The sequence below is a fragment of the Delphinapterus leucas genome, chromosome 17 (genome assembly GCF_059928025.1).
Source record: "Delphinapterus leucas isolate spDelLeu-1000000601 "Yukka" chromosome 17, BTC_Dleu_Yukka2, whole genome shotgun sequence".
Lineage (NCBI taxonomy): Eukaryota > Metazoa > Chordata > Mammalia > Artiodactyla > Monodontidae > Delphinapterus > Delphinapterus leucas.
In genome coordinates this window covers 10,512,545-10,531,481 of record NC_143145.1, presented here as the reverse complement: position 1 = coordinate 10,531,481, position 18,937 = coordinate 10,512,545, and the positions used below count along the sequence as shown (strand labels likewise).

The following is an 18,937-nucleotide window of genomic DNA, read 5'->3' as shown; positions in this document are numbered from 1 at the left end:
TTTGAATTTGAAAGAGACAGACACGTTTGCCAGTGGAATATCATGAAGTCTGACTGGATACTAACGAGAGAAATAAAGGCCAGAGGACAGTCAGCAAGGGTTCTTCCAGTTTCCAAAAGATCCCTGGGTCCCTATACACTTGAAACACAGGATGCTCAATCAGTGGTACGGACTACGGATTCGGAAAGTGCTCTCCCACCACACACGTTAAGAAGGGGGTGTCATCTCACCCTGAACTGGCAACAAGCACTGACATCTGCTGAGCGACCATCACCTGACACCACATTTCATCTACACCCTCACAGCAACCCGAACGAGCGGGTAAGTACCTCAAGTCTCTCCTCCATCCCGAAGGAGGAGCTGAGGCCCAGAGCGAGGGCGGAACTTGCCCAAGCTGCTGACGCAACTATTAAGTGTCAGAAGTGGGATCAGGTCCAGGTGCCGACACCCCTGCTCTCACTACCAAGTGACGTGATTTCTTGTCTGAGCGCTTCCACTCAGGACCCCTGTTTGTGTCTGTGTTCAGAATGTCCTCCACCCTGCTGGAAGCTTCTTTAACCTCCGTGGCAGATTATTTCTTAATGCACGTTACCTGCGCTGCTCTCTCCCCAGGAAAGGAAGAGGTCCTTGAGGACGAGGACGGTCTCTCATCCCCACATCATAATGGGCCCAGCACAGAGCAGCAGATGCTCACTTAGAAGGTAAGAATGAAGCACGACTAAGAATTTTGAGGGCACATTTTGGGATCCTTGTATATCTTTCCAGCTTAATATGTACACTCAATGGTAACAATACATCCTTGTCAGAAGTGGCCTTCAAAGTGATTAGTGAAATTCTACAAGTTCCAAAGTTTTTTAAGGTTCACATCTTTAGCAGAGAACCCTTACTGAAATAAGGGTTTCATGTAATCAAGCTACATGTAAATTCTCATCTACGAACATTCAGGTTTTCATCACTGTCTTTAGGGATGAAAGTTGAACTTCTTGGTACAAAATTGAATAACTTCTATGTTCTGGCCCCTGAATATCTTTCTGGTTTTTATCTCCTACCATTTTCCCCTTAAAAACTCTGGCCTCCTGCCATGCTCCATTATTTCCAGTTGCTCCCCCAGCCTTCGCATATGCTGTTCCCGTTGCCTGAAATGCCCTTCCCCACTATTACGTGCCTACCAAACTCTCTCATTCTATCCTGGCTCAGCTCAGCTGCTACCTCCCCAGGCGGCTTTCCCCAGCCTTTCTAGTCAAGGGGATGGCATCTTTGAGCACTTGCTTGTGCCCAGGCCTAAGTGGCAACCCTAGAGCAGCTGACAATGCTCTGCACAAAGCAGACCATCCAAAAGCATTAACCTGAACCAGCCTCTTCTACATCCAGGAAGGAGTGTCTGCCAAGGACACAGAAGTACGGCTAAAAAGCTAACCACAGCAAAACTAATTTTAATCTCTGATACTGTACTTAATTTCTGGAGAAAGTGCTTGAAAGTAGAACACTTGATGGATGCTGTCAGGACTTCTTACAACAGGAAAAACAAGGGCATTGGGATGAGATGATGATGGCCTAGGCTGCGGCTCTGGGACTTACCCTCTATGGGACGCTGGCAAGTCACTAAACTTCTACCCATGTTACTGGTATTAAATGGGATGAATAATACAGATAAGACACACAAAATGACTCAGCAAGGTGCTGGGCAGTTAGGATGTGCTCAGCAAATGTTGCTTTTCTTCCCTGGAGCCGCAGAGGTTTACCATGGAAGGAGTTACTTCTTTCTCAGAGGGATACAGGTTCTTCGAAGATATTTTTGTAAAGGTGTTTCATTTTCACTTTCAACATGAAGGGAATTCAATCATCATGTTAAAAAAAAAAAAGTGAGTTTGAACGAGAATGCTCTAGATCTGTGTTTTCCAATACAGTGTTTTCCACTAGCCACATACAGCCAATTCGGTTAAAATTAAGTAAATTTAAAATCCAGTTCATGAAGTCTCACCAGCCACATGTCAAGTGCTCAGGAGCTAAGTGTGGCTGGTGGGTACCATGTGAGACAACAAAGAATATCAACACTTCCGTCATTTCAGAAAGTTCTACTGGACAGTGCTGCTCGACATCAAGAATAAGCAAACAGATCTGAACAGCATGCAAAGCATGTTATAAAACATACATTTGAGGGCTTCTCTGGTGGTGCAGTGGTTGAGAATCTGCCTGCCAATGCAGGGGACACGGGTTCGAGCCCTGGTCCGGGAAGATCCCACATGCCGCGGAGCAACTGGGCCCGTGAGCCAGGACTACTGAGCCTGTGCGTCTGGAGCCTGTGCTCCGCAACAAGAGAGGCCGCGACAGTGAGAGGCCCGTGCACCGCAATGAACAGTGGCCCCCGTTTGCCGCAACTAGAGAAAGCCCTCGCACAGAAACGAAGACCCAACACAGCCAAAAATAAATAATAAATAAATAATTTAAAACATACATTTGATGGAGAAAGAGTGCACTGTTTTACTTTGAGATGGTGTTGATAAAAATGGGAAGTTCTCCACCAGCAGTGAAAGCAAACTGGAAGGAGGGGCAAATTCCTAACAATTAAAAGGCTGAAGAAAGACGCAAAAAGTCGATTTGCCTATAGTTAAATTCTTCCAAACATTACAAGAAAACTCAGTGCAATGAAGAATTATTTTAATCTATGGTATGATCCATTTTTGTAAACAAAACAAATCATATATGTAAATCCAGTAATCTTCTGAGATCATGTTTTTTTCTCCCCCCCTCTTTTTCATTAACTCCATTTTCTAAATATTTTCTAAAAAAAGATCATATGTTACTCGGGCAGGACAAAATTTAAAAATCGACACTTAGCCTGGGAGAACAGGCTGAGTAGAGCCCCTCTCAGATGGTTATTTTAGGGCCAACGTCTAGCGTTGCGTGGGAAGCATGAGCGGGGCTGGGGGATTGCAGGGCAACAACACACCTGCCAGTCCTTAGCGATGCCACAAAGGCCAACAGGCTGCCAACCGCACACCGTCCCTCTGGGGGGCCCCTGGCCCCCACCCATGCTTGATTCTCCCACCTACTGGCCAGCCGGGACTCAAAGCCACAACCTCCCACTGGGGGCACCCGCTTCTCTGTTCCCTTCCTCCCTCTCTTTGAGCTGGTTCTGGTTCAGTGGAAGTGCGTGGGCTTAGGAGTCATAAAGCATACCGTATTTTGGCTCTAAACCCGACCGTATGTATAACCTCAGGCAGGTCATTGACCTTGTCTGACTACGGGCATGCTTATCTCCAAATGTGGACATTTTCTAGCTTCCAGGGGCATCAGATGAGCTATTACAGATAAAGTGTTCTGTTCACTGAAAAGGGAAGCACAGGTGTCAGTTCTGATGACATATGACTCAACCTGAACGTGGACGCTTTGCCGACGAAAGGGGAAATTACCTCATGACATCCCACTTGTCCCTTAGCCAATTTCTCCGTAAATTACTGAAGTAATTTGGAAAACAGGCGATGATGCAGTAATAATAATGGCAGCTGGGAGGTATTTACTGAGTATTTACTCTGTGCCGGTCACTCACCATGATGCCTACATAATTCACGGAATACCCCTTTTTAAAGGTGTCATTACAGTCTAACAAAAGAAGGTAATTATTATTATTAACCTGTAAGACAGATAAGGAAAACAGGCCCAGAGAGGTCAAGTGGGTTGTCTAGGGTCATCTAGTCACTGAGTGCAGAGCTGGGATTTGAGTATAAGTCTTCTGATCTCTAGAGCAAAGGTAATTAAAAAACAAGACTGATCTGGGTCCAAATCCTGGCTCTCCCACTGAATAACTGCATAATCTCTGGAGCCCTGTGCCACAGTGTCCTTATACAGGAAATGGAGAGAATCACATGGACCTTGGAGAGTTCTTGTGAGCACTGGAAAATGTTTTTAAAATGCCAGGCACAGAGAAGCAGCTCAATACATGCTGGCCACTGGCCAGCGAAATGGGCTTCATCGTTTCTCTCACCTTAGGGACACAGCAGGACTGGTTCACTTTTTAAAGAAGCAGCTTGAAAGAAATATGACCATATTTTAATGACATTCGGCGCCAGAAAAAGATAAGCTGCCAATGGATGGGAGGAGTGACCCTCACATTTACACTGACGAGCTGGAACACACCTCCCAGCTGCAGAAAGCAAGCTCAGGAGTGTCTGACACTGTCACCCACCATCAGGCAGGACACATCCTCCTTAGAACAAACAAGAACCTTCTCCATCCTGAGAGAGTTGCTACGTACTTCATTTCCTTCTTAAGTCACTCTAAGCAATGACGGGGAAGGAAAACACTATATTCGTCCTGCTTTTAATTTAAAAGAAAGAGAGACCAGAAAGTCTCCCTGATACCCCTTTATCACATGTTCTGCTTGGCTCAGGAAGAGGTATTACTTGGCCAAAAGCTGAAAGATTCAGAGAGCATTATATTATTTTCAAAAGAAGTTAGGGGGCTTCCTTGGTGGCGCAGTGGTTAAGAATCCACCTGCCGATGCAGGGGACACGAGTTCGAGCCCAGGTCCGGGAAGATCCCACATGCCGCAGAGCAACTAAGCCCGCATGGGCCCCAACTACTGAGCCTGCACTCTAGAGCCCGTGAGCCACAACTACTGAGCCCATGAGCCGCAACTACTGAAGCCCACGCGCCTAGAGCCAGTGCTCTGCAACAAGAGAAGCCACCGCAATGAGAAGCCCGCGCACCGCAACAAAGAGTAGCCCCTGCTCGCTGCAACTAGAGAAAGCCCGCGCGCAGCAACGAAGACCCAACGCGGCCAAAAATAAATAAATAAAATAAATTAATTAATTAAGAAAAAAAAGAAGTCAGGATGCCCTGGAACATCAGAGAGTATGGTTTTATAAAACAAACTAAACTATAAAGCAAAATTTTAAAAAAGTAACCTCTTAACAATTCAACCATCAACCCCTTATGAAAAACTGATTTCCAAGCTTCAGGCTTAGACTAAGTCAGGCGCTGACTTCCAGCTGTCTAGGTAACAGGGACATTTTCTCCCAGATCCATTCTGTGTATGTCCTGTGGTATTTAAGAAACTTGAACGCACAAGGGTAGTGTAAGTACTAATTAAGAATCTAAGAACCTTTGTTTTGTTCTGTTGTATTTTTTATTAAAAAAAAAAAGACAAAATTCATGTAACATAAAATTCACCACTTTAAAGTGTACAGTTCAGTAGTTTTTAGTATATGCGCTGTGTTGTGCAACCACTATCTAATTCCAGGACATTTCCCCCAGACCAAAAAGATATATTGTGCCCGTTAGCAGTGACTCCTAATTTCGCTCTTCTTCTACCCACCAGCAAACAACAATCCGCTTTCTGTCTCAAAGGACTTGCCTCTTCTGGACATTCACTTCAACGAAATCATACCATATGTAATCAATCTTTTGCTCCGGCTCCTTTCACTTAGAAAAACTTTAAAAAAAAAAAAACTGAAGTATAGCTGATTTACAATATTGTGTTACTTTCACATGTACAGCAAAGTGATTCAGTTATACATATACATATAAAATCTTTTTTCAGATTCTTTTCCATTATGGGTTATTACAAGACATTGAATATAGTTCCCCGTGTTATACGATAAATCCCTGTTGTTTAGAATAATGTTTTAAGTACTAATCCACGTTGTAGCGTGTATCAATGCTTCATTCCCTTTTTTAAAAAAATATCTTTATTGGAGTATAATTGCTTTTCAACGTTGTGTTAGTTTCTGCTGTACAACAAAGTGAATCAGCTGTATGTATACATATGCCCCCATATCCCCTCCCTCTTGAGCCTCCCTCCTACCCTCCCTAACCCATCCCTCTAGGTCGTCACAAAGCATTGGGCTGATCTCCCTGTGCTATGCAGCCGCTTCCCACTAGCCATCCATTTTACATTTGGTAGTGTGTATGTGTCCATGCCACTCTCTCACTTAGTGCCAGCTTCCCCTTGCCCCGCTGTGTCCTCAAGTCCGTTCTCTACGTCTGTGTCTTTACTCCTGCGCTGCCACTAGGTTCATCAGTACCTTTTTTTTAGATTTCATGTATGTGCATTAGCACACCGTTATTTATTTTTCTCTTTCTGACTTACTTCACTCTCTATGATAGACTCTAGGTCCATCCACCTCATTACAAATAACTCAGTTTCGTTACTTTTTATGGCTCAGTAATATTCCACTGTATATATGTGCCACGTCTTCTTTATCCTTTCATCTGTCGACGGACATTTAGTTGCTTTAGTTGCTTCCTTGTCCTGGCTATTGTAAATAGAGGCGCAATGAACATTGTGGTACAAGACTCTTTTTGAGTTATGGTTTTCTCAGGGTATATGCCCAGTAGTGGGATTGCTGGGTCATATGGTAGTTCTATTTTTAGTTTTTTAAGGAACCTCCATACTGCTCACCATAGTGGCTGTATCAATTTACATTCCCACCAACAACGCAGGAGGGTTCCCTTTTCTCCACACCCTCTCCAGCACTTACTGTTTGTAGATGTTTTGATGATGGCCATTCTGACCTGTGTGAGGTGATACTTAATTGTGGTTTTGATTTGCATTTCTCTAATGATTAGTGATGTTGAGCGTCTTTTCATGTGTTTGTTGGCCATCTGTATGTCTACTTCAGAGAAAAGTCTATTTAGGTCTTCCACCCATTTTTGGATTGGGTTGTTTGTTGTTTTGATATTGAGCTGCATGAGCTGCTTGTATATTATGGAGATTAAACCTTCGTCACTTGCTTCATTTGCAAATATTTTCTCCCATTCTGAGGGTTGTCTTTTCGTCTTGTTTATGGTTTCTGCTTCATTCCCTTTTATGGCTACACAATATTTTGTTTCTCCATTCATCAGTTGATGGATATTTGGGTGTTTCCACATTTTGGCTATTGGAGATAATGCTGCTATAAGCATTCACAAACACATTTTTACTAAACACTTGTTTTCAATTATCTTGGGTATACACCTAGGAGTGGAACTGCTAGGACACATAACTCTACATTTAAACTTTTTGAGGAACTGACAGACTGTTTTCCAAAGTAGTTGCCCCCCATTTACATTTCTATAGCAATGTACTGAGGGTTCCAATTTCTCCACTTTTCCATCAAGACTTATTTTCTGTTATGTTACTGTTTTGTTTTTTCATGATAACAGCTTCATTATATTGTTGGCTGTTTTTTCTTTTCTTCTCTTGGAACAGCTACCTGGGTGTTCCAGTAACCCTGCAACCCCCTCCTGGTGTCTCAGCTAAGAGTGCCTGTCTCAGTTCTGCCTGGAAACACAGCACGTACTGGCTGCCGCTGCTGAGATCCCCTCGGGTACAGCTGACTCTCCTGGTGGCTCAGTGAGGCTGTCCTCCTACATCTGACGTGGACGTCCACCTCTGGAACGTGCTGCCCTGTAGCCCATCTCAGGAGTAAGCACTCCCTGACTCACTCCATCGTGCCACTGGCCTCGCCACTCCGCCACTGCTGTTTTTAATTACGGTCTTCCTAGTGGGTGTGATGCGGCACTACACTTTGGTTTTGATTTGCACTTCCCTAACGACTAATGATGCGGAGCATTTAATCATGAGCTTTCTGGCCATTTGTATATCTTTTTGGGAGAAATGGCTATTTGAATTCTTTGCCCGTTTTTAAATTGAGTTATCTCTTTGTTGTTGAGCTGTAAGGGTTCTTTATATATTCTGGACACTACACCCTTATCAGATAAATGATTTGCAAATATTTTCTCCCCTTCTGTGGTTGTCCTCTCACTTGCTTACCAGTGTCCTTTCACTCACAGAAGCTTTTACCTTCGAAGTCCATTTTCTTTTTTTCCTTGGTTTCTTCTATTTTGTCTGTTTTGACACATATTTATTGAGCATCTTTTAAGTGAATGACTGTGACCTTGGGCAGGTTACTGATCTTTTCTGAGCTACAATTTCCTGGTTGCTCTTATAAACGCTAGCTGTTATTATCTGCAAGATGAAGGATGGTGAAGTAATGTTTGTAAGTGCTCTCGAGTCTGGAGACCATAATGATACTCACCAAGTGGTAAAAGGAGTGGGTGAGCAGTAGAATAATGTGTTTGTTTTGAAAGCAGCATGTTACTGACAATGTTCACGTCTGAAAGTGAGGAGTAACTGGTGGGGTGAGCTGAAACGGGTGACAAAAGCTCTTCTTTCCTGCGCCCTCTTATTTTTCCGCTGTAGCAGCTGTATCCCCGCTGAGGTACTATGAGTACACGAGAGATTACTGGAGCAAATTCATTCTTGAGCTCCACCTGACTACTATGTATTGAAAATCATTTTGGGAACTGGAATAAGTTCTCAGAATATGAAATTTCTCTTTTTAAATCTAAGTAGAGGATGCTTTACAGGTCCACTACACATCTATAAAGAGTTTGGAGAGACTGACTGAAGTAGGAAAGAATAAGAGTAGTCCTCAGAAGAAAGGTACACTGGTTTCTCGCTGTGATGGCATCCTTGCGGCTCAACCTGGGGCAGCTGGGGTTGAATTACATTATAACCCAGTTCTACTACTGGATGTCTTTGAATCTCTCTCCCTGCAAGGAAGTTCTCAGCGTGTAGGGTTTCCTTCTGCTGATCTTTCTCTGCCCTAGGGTAGATGCTTCTACCAGATTCCAGTGCCCAAATGCCAGCCATCCTCCAAGTCCAATTCCAAGTGCCACAACCTCCTTTAAGGAGCCCTCTGTAGTCTCCGTCGCCAGGAGTCTCTCCTTCTCTTGATGCCCTGTGTTACCAGTCACTTTCCAGCCCCATTATGATTATTGATGGACCTGACTTACTTCCTATACCAGACAGTTAACTCCCATAGGCAGAAGCCTTGTTTCACCTCTGAACCCCAGAACCTAGAAAAGTACCTGGCCTCTGTTAAGAGAGTAATAAATATTTGTGGAAAGGGAAAAAGCCAAGAATCAAGGGAGGATGCTCTTCTTTTCACCTTTACCAACAAAGGTTAATATATCTCTAGTTTACAAAACATCTTTTTTGGAAAACTCATGTTTGTGTAGGTTAAATCCTCCTCAGAGATTTTGAAATCAAAAGAGATTTCTAAGATCAGGTGAAATCAGACTTGCTGCTCTAGTGTTGTAGTAATTGAGAAGACAAAGAGATTCACTTATTTCTGTAAAAGTTTCAAAATATTCTAGGAAAACTGAAGCTGATGAAAGATGAAAATTCCACCCTAAACTAAAATCAGGGACCACCACCACACATTTCAAAGTGTCACAAGCACCTGCTATACTACGAAGGCAAAGGTTAGTCCAGGTCGTCAGTATGAGGCTTCCACAGGCAAAATTATAAATGTGCAAATATTTCTACTTCACTATAATTACTTTTATACATATCTGAAAGTTCTATACAAGGCGGAATTTACTTTGAAAAGAGGAAAAAAGTAAAATCAAAGTTATGTAAATAACAAGTTGATCATTAAAAGTTTGATCTTCCTGAAGAGAAACAATCCTGTATAATAAAATATGTGAATGAATGATTTTTAGTGCCACTTAGAACCATCCCAGCAGCAGACAGGCACAGTGCAGCAGGCACTGGGTGAGGCAGTCCCTATGCATTATCTCACTTAATTCTCACATCTTTGCAAAACCCAAGGAGGGTCTCCTATGAACCTTAACCCCACCTGACAGATGAGGATACTGAGGTTTAGAGATGCACCTGACAAAGGTCACATGGTTACCCGGCCTCAGAGCCAGGATTTGAACTCGTCTATCTGCCTGACTCAAGCCTGGTGCTTTTCCCATCACATTAATGCTAGCCCCCTTGAATGTTGCCATTCACCATGAAGATCCTCCTAGATACAACATTATCAAAAAGAATTAAGAGAGATGACCAAAGGAAATGATAAATTTTAACTTTTTGGAGAGTAAGCATTTTACCTAGTGCTAATGACCTTTACAGTATTCTACTTATAAATAACTATGAGGGCTGTCTGGACCACTTTGGAAAGTCCTTGCACTCTATTCTCTGTAACGTCCACTGACTCAATACAGACTTGAATGGTAACCGGCACATTTTCAGACAAAAATTCTACAATAAAACCAATGAAAGCTAATCCAGTAAGTGAGCAAGAAGTAAACTAAGCAAATGTGGTGACACAGAATGTCAAACATAATGAAAAGGTAGCCCTGCAACATAAGCAAAAATGGTGCCGGTGTAGAACAATGGATGTCTCTCAAAATATACCAGCAACTACACAGGAATCCAAGTATAAATACCAAGTATTGCTAATGTCCAAAGTATTTAACTTCACTTAACTTGGATGACGAAAAAAACAAAACAAAAACAATCCCAAGTAGGAATATGTGGTACAAATGACCCAGTAATAGGTAAAATGCCAAGTAAGCGGGGGAGGGAGTTCCTAGAAAGGCCTCTTCAGTGACAAAATGACAGTCGAGCGCATTTGTGACAACAGCTCCACAGGCTGTCAAGGCCGAAGTTAGCATTTGTAAGACAGTATTTAGAGAAGCTGAACAGTTACACTAATTTGAGTTAATGATTTATAGAAAATGCTGAAGATGGAAGACAAAACCACTTCTTATCGTTTGGCTGTGGAAGGTCATTATACAGCTATATACAGGGACCAAATGAAGACCAGAAAGGAAAGAATTAAGAAAGCCAACGAAGTGAAGGGGACCTTACTTGGGCTAATAATCATGACTGCAATAGTCCACTTACTTGCACTGTGCGTGATAATACTTTATCAGATTCTGCAGCAGATCCACACCCTTTTTGGTCTTGATTTCGTTCACTTTAATGAGATACTGCGGAAATAAAACAGAGTGGTGCGTTGATCAGATTACCAGTCGTTAATCAGTGTGAGTTACTGAGGCTCAGCTGCCGCCAGACAGTGTGAGCTCAATTTAGGGAATGCTAATTTGACACAGTCACAAGTGCACCAAGCAAACGGATCAGCGTGTTAGCATTTTATAGATGCTTAAGATTAGTTTACTAGACAAGCAGAAATCAAGCACAGCAAAACATTCTGGAATAATTGATTATCTCCCCCCAGTGTGCAGTGGATCTCAAACTCATAGTTCACGTGGTCAAAACCTGAAAGATGGATTGAAAGACAGATGGCATTCTCTTTAAGGGGTATGCTTGTAAGATACTAAAACTTCCAGACCACGGAGGTGAATTGGAAAGTACTTTTGCTACTAAAAAGTGAAAGAAAAAAAAAAAGCATTATTAGTTTATGCACTAAACACTACTGGCTCTGATTTTCACAACTGGCCAAGATTTTCTGTTGATATTGTTTGTTTCTTTTTTTTTTTTTTCGGTACGCGGGCCTCTCACTGTTGTGGCCTCTCCCGTTGCAGAGCAAAGGCTCCGGACACGCAGGCTCAGAGGCCATGGCTCACGGGTCCAGCCGCTCCACGGCATGTGGGATCTTCCCGCCCGGGCCACGAACCCGTGTCCCCTGCCATTGGCAGGTGGACTCTCAACCACTGTGCCACCAGGGAAGCCCTGATATTGTTTGTTTCTTGTTAACTTGTTTTACTGCATGGAAGTGTTCACAAACAGACAAGTTCAAGGAGCCAAAGGGTAATAATGGGGGGGGGGGGAATAAAGGAAAAAAAATTAGGGAAGAAAATCTTGAAACTGAGAAAATTCTAGCCCCTTTAATATCTTCTGAAAACTGCAAAAGGAATTCCATTACTCAGCATCAGAATGGGTTGGTCTCTAGGTCAGGGAATGCCAATGGGAACCCCGTTTGAGAGCCACTGCTCTAAGGCAACATGCTTTATGTTGCATTTATTTTTTTCATGAGCTCAGACTTTAATCACTACTTCAAGTTTTCATTCAAACTTGGACACATGGTTAAAAAAAAAAGCAACATGCTGTACATCTGTACCAGTAAAGCTTAATATTCACCAGTGTTACCCCTCACCAAAATTGTTTTTCCACACTCACTCACAAGCAATAGTACAGTTCTCACCAAAGAATCCTGTTTTGGCTTAAAGAGCCCCATAGGACCCAGGCTCAAAATATGAGACAACAGTGAAACGGCGGATCCCAAAAGGCTTGGAGAAAAGTGGAGATTAGAGTCCTTGAGAAACAGTCCCCTCCTCTAATCATCAAACACAGCCTGCATTTAAGCATAAAGACTGCTGACTAGCAGGAAGGATGACAGTTAATTAAATTCTAGGCAAAGGGCTGAAAAGTCTGCTCTTACTTCGCACATTTGGAGCTGAAAGAGGCGCCTCTCCTTCTCCATTTCTTCTGCGATCTCAGCTCCGGTGATCTCCGTGCGGATCATCCCGTGCTGTTTGGCATGCTCCCTTTTCTCCTTCTCAATTTTTGTACTGTAATGAAAGCAGGTGCCATCATTAAAAACAAAAACACCACACTCATGTCCTTCCTTTAATGGGAGCCACTTGATTATTTCTTAATTACCAGAGTTAGGAGGCAGGAACTCTTAAATGGATAGCATCGATCAAAAGTGAAAATCTAAGTTCAAAGAGGATCAACACATTGCATGGATCTTCACCAAGGAGACTTCCTACATTTTAACTCTGATCTCCCACATGAATGGATTCATATAAATTCTCTTATATTTTGGTTGGCATCAAGTAATTTTGACAGTTTACTTTTTCTAGAGTAAGGCACCTTACGATGAAAAAGAATCAGAAGGTTGGAGGCCTGAGGCATATCTTGATTATCAAAAGATTGAGATTTAAGAGTTAATTCAAGACAAAGTAGATAATGGGTCTTTGTAGACATGCATGTAAATTAGTCAAAAGCAATTTCCAATATTTCTCTAAACTTAGGCTGTTTTCATACCGCAGTAACGTTTTAATCATTCAACCACCTGGCACTGGATTGTACAAAATAAGGATTTAGAAGAAATCCTAATCTATAATTTGGAATGCTATGAAAATGTTCTTCAGCTGGGAAGCAACCAGGGCAATAAGAGGGAGGGACCACATTAAACCTATGGTACCCGAGGCTAATGCTTGGCTATGACATTTGATACTTTGGTATTAACACCAGGGGTCACAGCCCTTTTTCTGAAAATCCATTTAATTTGAAAGCAGACTTCTAATTTCAGAAAGAGCCTATAATTTCTAGTTGTGAAAGCAAAGACTGATTTAGCCTTCAAGTCTTCTTTTAAATTGTGGGGTAGGATATCAAACCCCAAAGAAAGCCAATATCCTTGTCTACATACAAACACAGTGGAAAATCAAGCCATCGACCCAATGGAAAACCTACAGACCTGGCTGGGATGCACTGTAATACCCTCGTGTCATACCTAAGCAACTCTTTTCATCACACCACCTTGGAGGTTAAATGGGTGTGAAGGCAGGGATTTTACCAGAAGGAGAATAAACCTCAGCTCTCTCTCCACTGGTGTGGGTGGGAAGAAAGCAGGAAGCTACAGACTCTTGAGAAGAAACATGACGGGCGGGCATAACTTAGTCCTGAATTTGTTTTTCTTTGGCTTGTGTTTTCATTCTGCTGTTATTGCTGCCTACGGAAATGCTTTTATTCTCTCATGTTTGTACTTATCCAAGTTTATAGCTAAGACTTCTATTAAATGTTTATAAATACATTTCTCCTCCCACCCCACTCCACAGCCTGGTTACAAATGCCTCAGAGCAATAATCACAAAGGGATGTGGTAGGACCGGTACTGCATAAGGATGAGTCAGGCCCACGACAAGACCTCACGTGCGGCCTCCCTGTCATCCCGCATGATAACCCCAGCACGCAGGCCTCTGACTGCCGTCACGCCACACGGCTCCGGCTCTGGGGTTACACAGACCGGAGGGGACACCAGCCCGACATTTATTAGCCTTAGAACCTTCTGCAGGCCCCTCAGCCTTTCTAAGCTTCAGTTTCCTAAGCCATAAACAGACAGTGCAAGGTGCACACAGAGAGGGTTGCTGTGAGGAGGTCATGCATGTAAAGCACTTTGCACAGGCCCTGGTGGGCAGACAGATGTCACACACACTGGGTATTATTTGTACTGCCCAGTTGCCGTGCTATCCTGAAATGTGTAAATGGTCTCCAGTTATGTGCTATCTATAACGAAAGAAAAGTTGCAACAGTCACAGACCTACAACTTGACAGTTCGTATCAGCCATGGATGCCCAAATACCCGACAGTGAAAGTACATCTCACTCCAGACACAACTAGCACGGGAGGTGTCAGCACTTCTAATCAGGTCAGAACACCCACCCTCTCAGCCCTTACGAGGATGGACTCAACACTGTTTTGTCTCAAAGCTATTAGTTCAGGGCTCTGTCCTTGTAGTTATTCTTTTTCTTAGAATACTCACAACAAATAAACCAAGCAACCAACCAAAAAAAAAAAAAAAAAAAAACACTTACAACTTTGTCTCATAATCTTTCCAAGCTTTGTCAAATGGCTTCTTGAGATCCTTAAAAAAGAGAAAATAAAACTGAGATTGAAAGTACTTTTGCTTAAAGGTGTATAATCTTCCAGTAACATCTTAGCAGAAATGCTCTCCTTTATAGGACACTCGAAACTTCACACAGGACACTTTCAGGCACGTCACACAACTTATTACACCCGAGAAGCTAAGAGAGTGGGACGGTGTGCGTTCCCGGTCACGACGATGAGGCAGGACCCAGTGGTTCTGAGAGGTGGGTCCACGGGTCCTCCAGGGGGGAGCCCAGACTCAGCGAAGACGCCCCCCGCCGCCCCGGTCTTCCTGAGCGTCTCATCTTGTCTCTCGGGCAATAGCGCCATGTGAAGCGGTGTGTTTTTTTCTAATGATCATTTTCCAACGGCATTTTTTATGCTGAAAACGTTCAGAGTGCCTTTCAGACATGAGTACCACTGGGATCTTAGAAGAGAAAGAAGGCAACCCTTTCAAGCTAAACTGAAAGTCAAATTTCTCAACACTCACTCCTTTGACTCCCTTTAGGTCTCCTTTCAACAAGGAATCCAAGGTGAAGATCACGTTGTGGCTCAGGCCCTGGAGCTGAAAAGCAAACAAAGACGGGAGACGGTGAGAAAAAGAAGGTGCACGTGGGACAGCAAAACCGGCCGATGCTGACTGAGCACAGTCACCCCGCTCACACATAAGCTCGGTGAAACGAGGGCAGACACAGCGACGGTCCTGCTCGCGACTGTATCCTCGGTGCCAAGTTCTGTTAAAAGGAAAGCTATTTAGGAAGTGCAATCTACAGCTGGAGCAGGGGTTTTTTCACTGTTCCAGGGCGGTGGCCTGGGTCTCCTTGATTTTAGGGTGGTGCGAAGAGCAGTCTACAGAGAGAGGGGGAAGGAATGTACCCAACTGGGGAGCAGGGTGGCAGGGAAACCAAGGGAGGGACGGGCCAGTGTGGAAAGAGTCAGGAAAACAAGGGCTGAGAAGCGCTATACAGTCCATCTTCAGGGGGAGCCCTGGCATCTTGGCGAAACCAGTTCCAGCAGCGTGGAACTGAGACCGCAGGGACCCGCAGCACCAGTTACAGATGGAGAGGCTGGCGGGTCCTCTCATTCGAGAAGGAATTTTACTCATGTGTGAGCGTATTCATTTATCAGGCCGCCCACCCGTCCAACCACCCTTCCATCGCTCATTTACGAAGTACCTATTCTGTGACACCCGCTATGCCAGGGCCTGGGACGGGGGTGCGATGATGTACACAACACGGCCTGCCTACAGAGGGCTGACGACCCAGGGGCAGACGCAGTCAGTACGTAACCAGCTCTAACGCATGATGAGGTCAGGCAGAGGGAGAAGGTGGTGTGAGAGGAAGCAACACTGACACTTACAGGCTCTGTGCGTGACCCTCTTAACCACTGCTCTAAAGCGAGGCTACCAGAACCTGTCGTGGGTGGCTGCTGTGAAGATGCAATGAGTTAATGCCCGGGGAAAGTGCTGGTGTGCTCCCTGACACCTGGGAAGTGTTTATTACCTTAAAAATCCTATGGGATGTTAAATTCGAATACGGCAATGTGGGAACAGAGGGGCAGGGCGGGGAGACCTTCCCTCCAGCCCTGAACTCCTCCCTGGCCCTGTCCCGTGGTTCTCATCCGAGGCTTCCTGCAGCTCCAAGTCACTCCACGTCTTGCCCTCCCTGACCACCAATGTGACACACGAGGGCAGTTTTCCAACGCACACCACCAGACGACTCGGGTCAGAAACAACCATCTCTTTCTTTTTTATTTCAGACAAAGAGATTCCTACCAAGACATTCCATCTTTGCAATCTCACCACCACCCATGCAGAGAAACAGCCGGGCTGGCAGGCCGGCCAACAGTGAGAGGGCCGTGATGCACAGCCTACGTTCTGGGAGGTCAAGGGCACTGGGTCTTAGGGTGTGGGGTGAAAATAATATCAATAACATTAATATTTAATTATCAATAATAATCAAACATTATATTTAATTAATAACAGTAATATAAGACATAATTTATAATTACATTATTATTGATAATATATATAATAGCTATAATGTTTAATTAATAATAATAAATATGATTACAGACAACGGTTTGTGGCTTTCCAAAGGGTCACAGTATGTAAACTGATATAGAGAATATCTGTGGTATTAAAATTTCACAGAGAAAGTTATTAGGAAAAGACTATCTTTTTTTTTGAGTTAGCGGGCCTCTCACCGCTGCGGCCCCTCCTGTTGCGGAGCACAGGCTCCGGACGCGCAGGCTCAGCGGCCATGGCTCACGGGCCCAGCCGCTCCGCGGCATGTGGGATCTTCCCGGACCAGGGCACGAACCCGTGTCCCCTGCATCGGCAGGCGGACTCTCAACCACTGTGCCACCAGGGCAGCCCAAAGACTATGTTTTAAAAAGCTCCTTGGGGTGGGAGTCTGCAAGTAGTAATAACAAAAGAAAAGGTTGAAAAACACTGGCTTTGGGTATGAGATGGGAGAAACAAAGATTAACAGGACTCATTCTCTACCCCAGACAGGCAGTGGGAATAACATCTTGCTCCGAGTCCCCAACAGTCTCATTCCTGGGTCACAAGCCCCCTGCATCCTGCTACCCTGTGGGTTTTGGGCGTTTGCGTGGATGGTGGTAAGTGAGGCAGGGGTCTCCGCTCATCAAGCCAGAACCTACCTTTCCTCTCTTCGTGGAGATCTTGCATTTTCATCTCAATACTTACCGCCCTTAACCCTTTATCTGTATCTGTTTCCTTAACCCTTTATCTGTATCTGTTTCCTTATTTATTTGCTGTGTTCCCAATCTGAATGCAAGCTCTTTGAGACTGGGGTAAGTTCACTGCTATGCTTCCAGAATTTAGAACACTGCATAGCACAGAGCAGGTACTCAATAAATATCTGTAGAATGAAGGAAACACAAGGGTCTTCTCTTCAGGAATGTTTATACTGATGCTAAGTTTAGTGCTTATCAGTAGGGGACCAGTTAATAAATTATGGAAGTTCTACACAATTGCCATAAAAATGAGAAAGCTTTTTATGTCTAACTTTGGAAATATCTCCAAGATAAACTGTTTTGTGATAAAAGCAAAGTGAAAAACAGTATTCATGGTGTACAAGGATTTGTATAAAAAGAGGAAAAAAATATGTCCATGCTTAAATTCTTTCTGAGAGGATACAGACTAAACTGCTGACATCGGTCCCCACCAGGGATGGACACGGGGTAGGGGTAGGGCAAGGACACAGGGTGGGAGAGGAGCCTTGTACTGTGTACCTTCTGCAAGTCCGGGGGGTAACATGTACTACACTGTGGATTCAAAAAAAGTAAAAATTCTAAAACAAAACATGAAGAGACAGTGATCATAAAGCATTTTTAACTATTAGTCCTGAATCAAGGCTTTCCCCAATGTCTCTCATCCTTCGGGAAATGAAGCAGGAAAAACCAAAAAATACATAAACGTCATTGCCACCTTGGCCTGAAGGCTGTGTTACAAAGTAACAATAAAAGAATCGTGCAAGTCTGTGGTCTGTACTCAATGTGGGGGTTATTGGGAAGGAAAAGTCCCTCAAAAACCGCGTACTGACCACACAACGAACACACGGCATCACCTTTCGGCCCAGTCATATGGGCTGGCACTGGACTGCAGTCGCATTGGTGGAAAACCCCAAGAATTAAGAATTTCTCTGTGGTTATCCACTCACATACTCCTGGGGGCTGATAAGAAACCAAGAAGGCAAAATAACCGTGTATTATGAATTGAGAATCTTCCCAGTGATGATCCTATGAAAAGGCCACAGGAAAAAAAATTTAAACTTACAGACTCCTCCTAACTCATTTCCTGGTGAAAAGGTAGGTTAATTTATAAAAACTGGCAAAGGAGATTGTGTTAAGTGAATAGTAACTGTCTGTTATTATAAAGATACTGAAAGAAGTCAGAGAGAACAGAGCAATCTAAAGAGGAGGAAACGTTTAGGACATATTTGGGCAAAACTAAATGTCCCTTCCTTGGCCATCCCAACTAAGAACACCTACTCTCTCAGATATTTGAAGGTGTTGCTCTGTGACAGGGATGGGTCGCAAGGCTTCACAGGTGTAGGATTCTGTCATTTTCCTGTTTGTTTGTTTGTTTTTAATTTTCCGGCTCTTTCAGGAATCCTTTTCATGACCTGAGCAAACTGTTCATTGCAAACGGATGCATAACAAAAGCATCCCATGGGCAATGCAGCCAACATAACACAATAATAATATTAGTGGACAGACTTCCCGTATCACCTTCAGAATCCTCAGATTTTTAAAAGAAGCCTTTCAATTCTATTATATAATTATTTCCCATTTACTTTATCGAAGTCCTATTGATTACTCCACTCTCATTTACTCTCAATCCATTTCCTTTATCAATAAAGTTAAATTAACGTAAGTTCTTTATGTGATTCAAGATTACACAAGGTTAGAGGGCATGTTTTAAGAAGTATATCTTTTCCATTTTACTAAGCACACAACACATTAAAGACCATTGCAGGAATGAGGTGTGGTTGGGTAAAGACACTACTTTCCAAACAAA

General features: G+C 43.5%; 1 protein-coding gene and 1 pseudogene across 15 annotated transcripts in view; both read right to left on the bottom strand.

Moving 5' to 3' along the window:
- ASAP1 (ArfGAP with SH3 domain, ankyrin repeat and PH domain 1) overlaps positions 1-18,937 on the bottom strand; it is a 370,853-nt gene that overhangs the window by 95,616 nt on the left and 256,300 nt on the right. For all 15 annotated transcript variants that reach the window (XR_016388225.1, XM_089898507.1, XM_089898511.1 and 12 more), the window contains 4 exons: positions 14,882-14,956; positions 14,340-14,389; positions 12,183-12,312; positions 10,685-10,770 (listed from right to left, as the gene is read on the bottom strand). Coding sequence is in view for 14 of the 15 variants with exons in the window: in XM_089898507.1 (XP_089754633.1) it covers positions 10,685-10,770; positions 12,183-12,312; positions 14,340-14,389; positions 14,882-14,956 (341 nt within the window). In the remaining variant the exon portion in view is untranslated. The remainder of the gene's footprint in view (positions 1-10,684; positions 10,771-12,182; positions 12,313-14,339; positions 14,390-14,881; positions 14,957-18,937) is intronic.
- Positions 5,135-7,433, bottom strand: LOC111164428 (SNRPN upstream reading frame protein pseudogene; annotated as a pseudogene).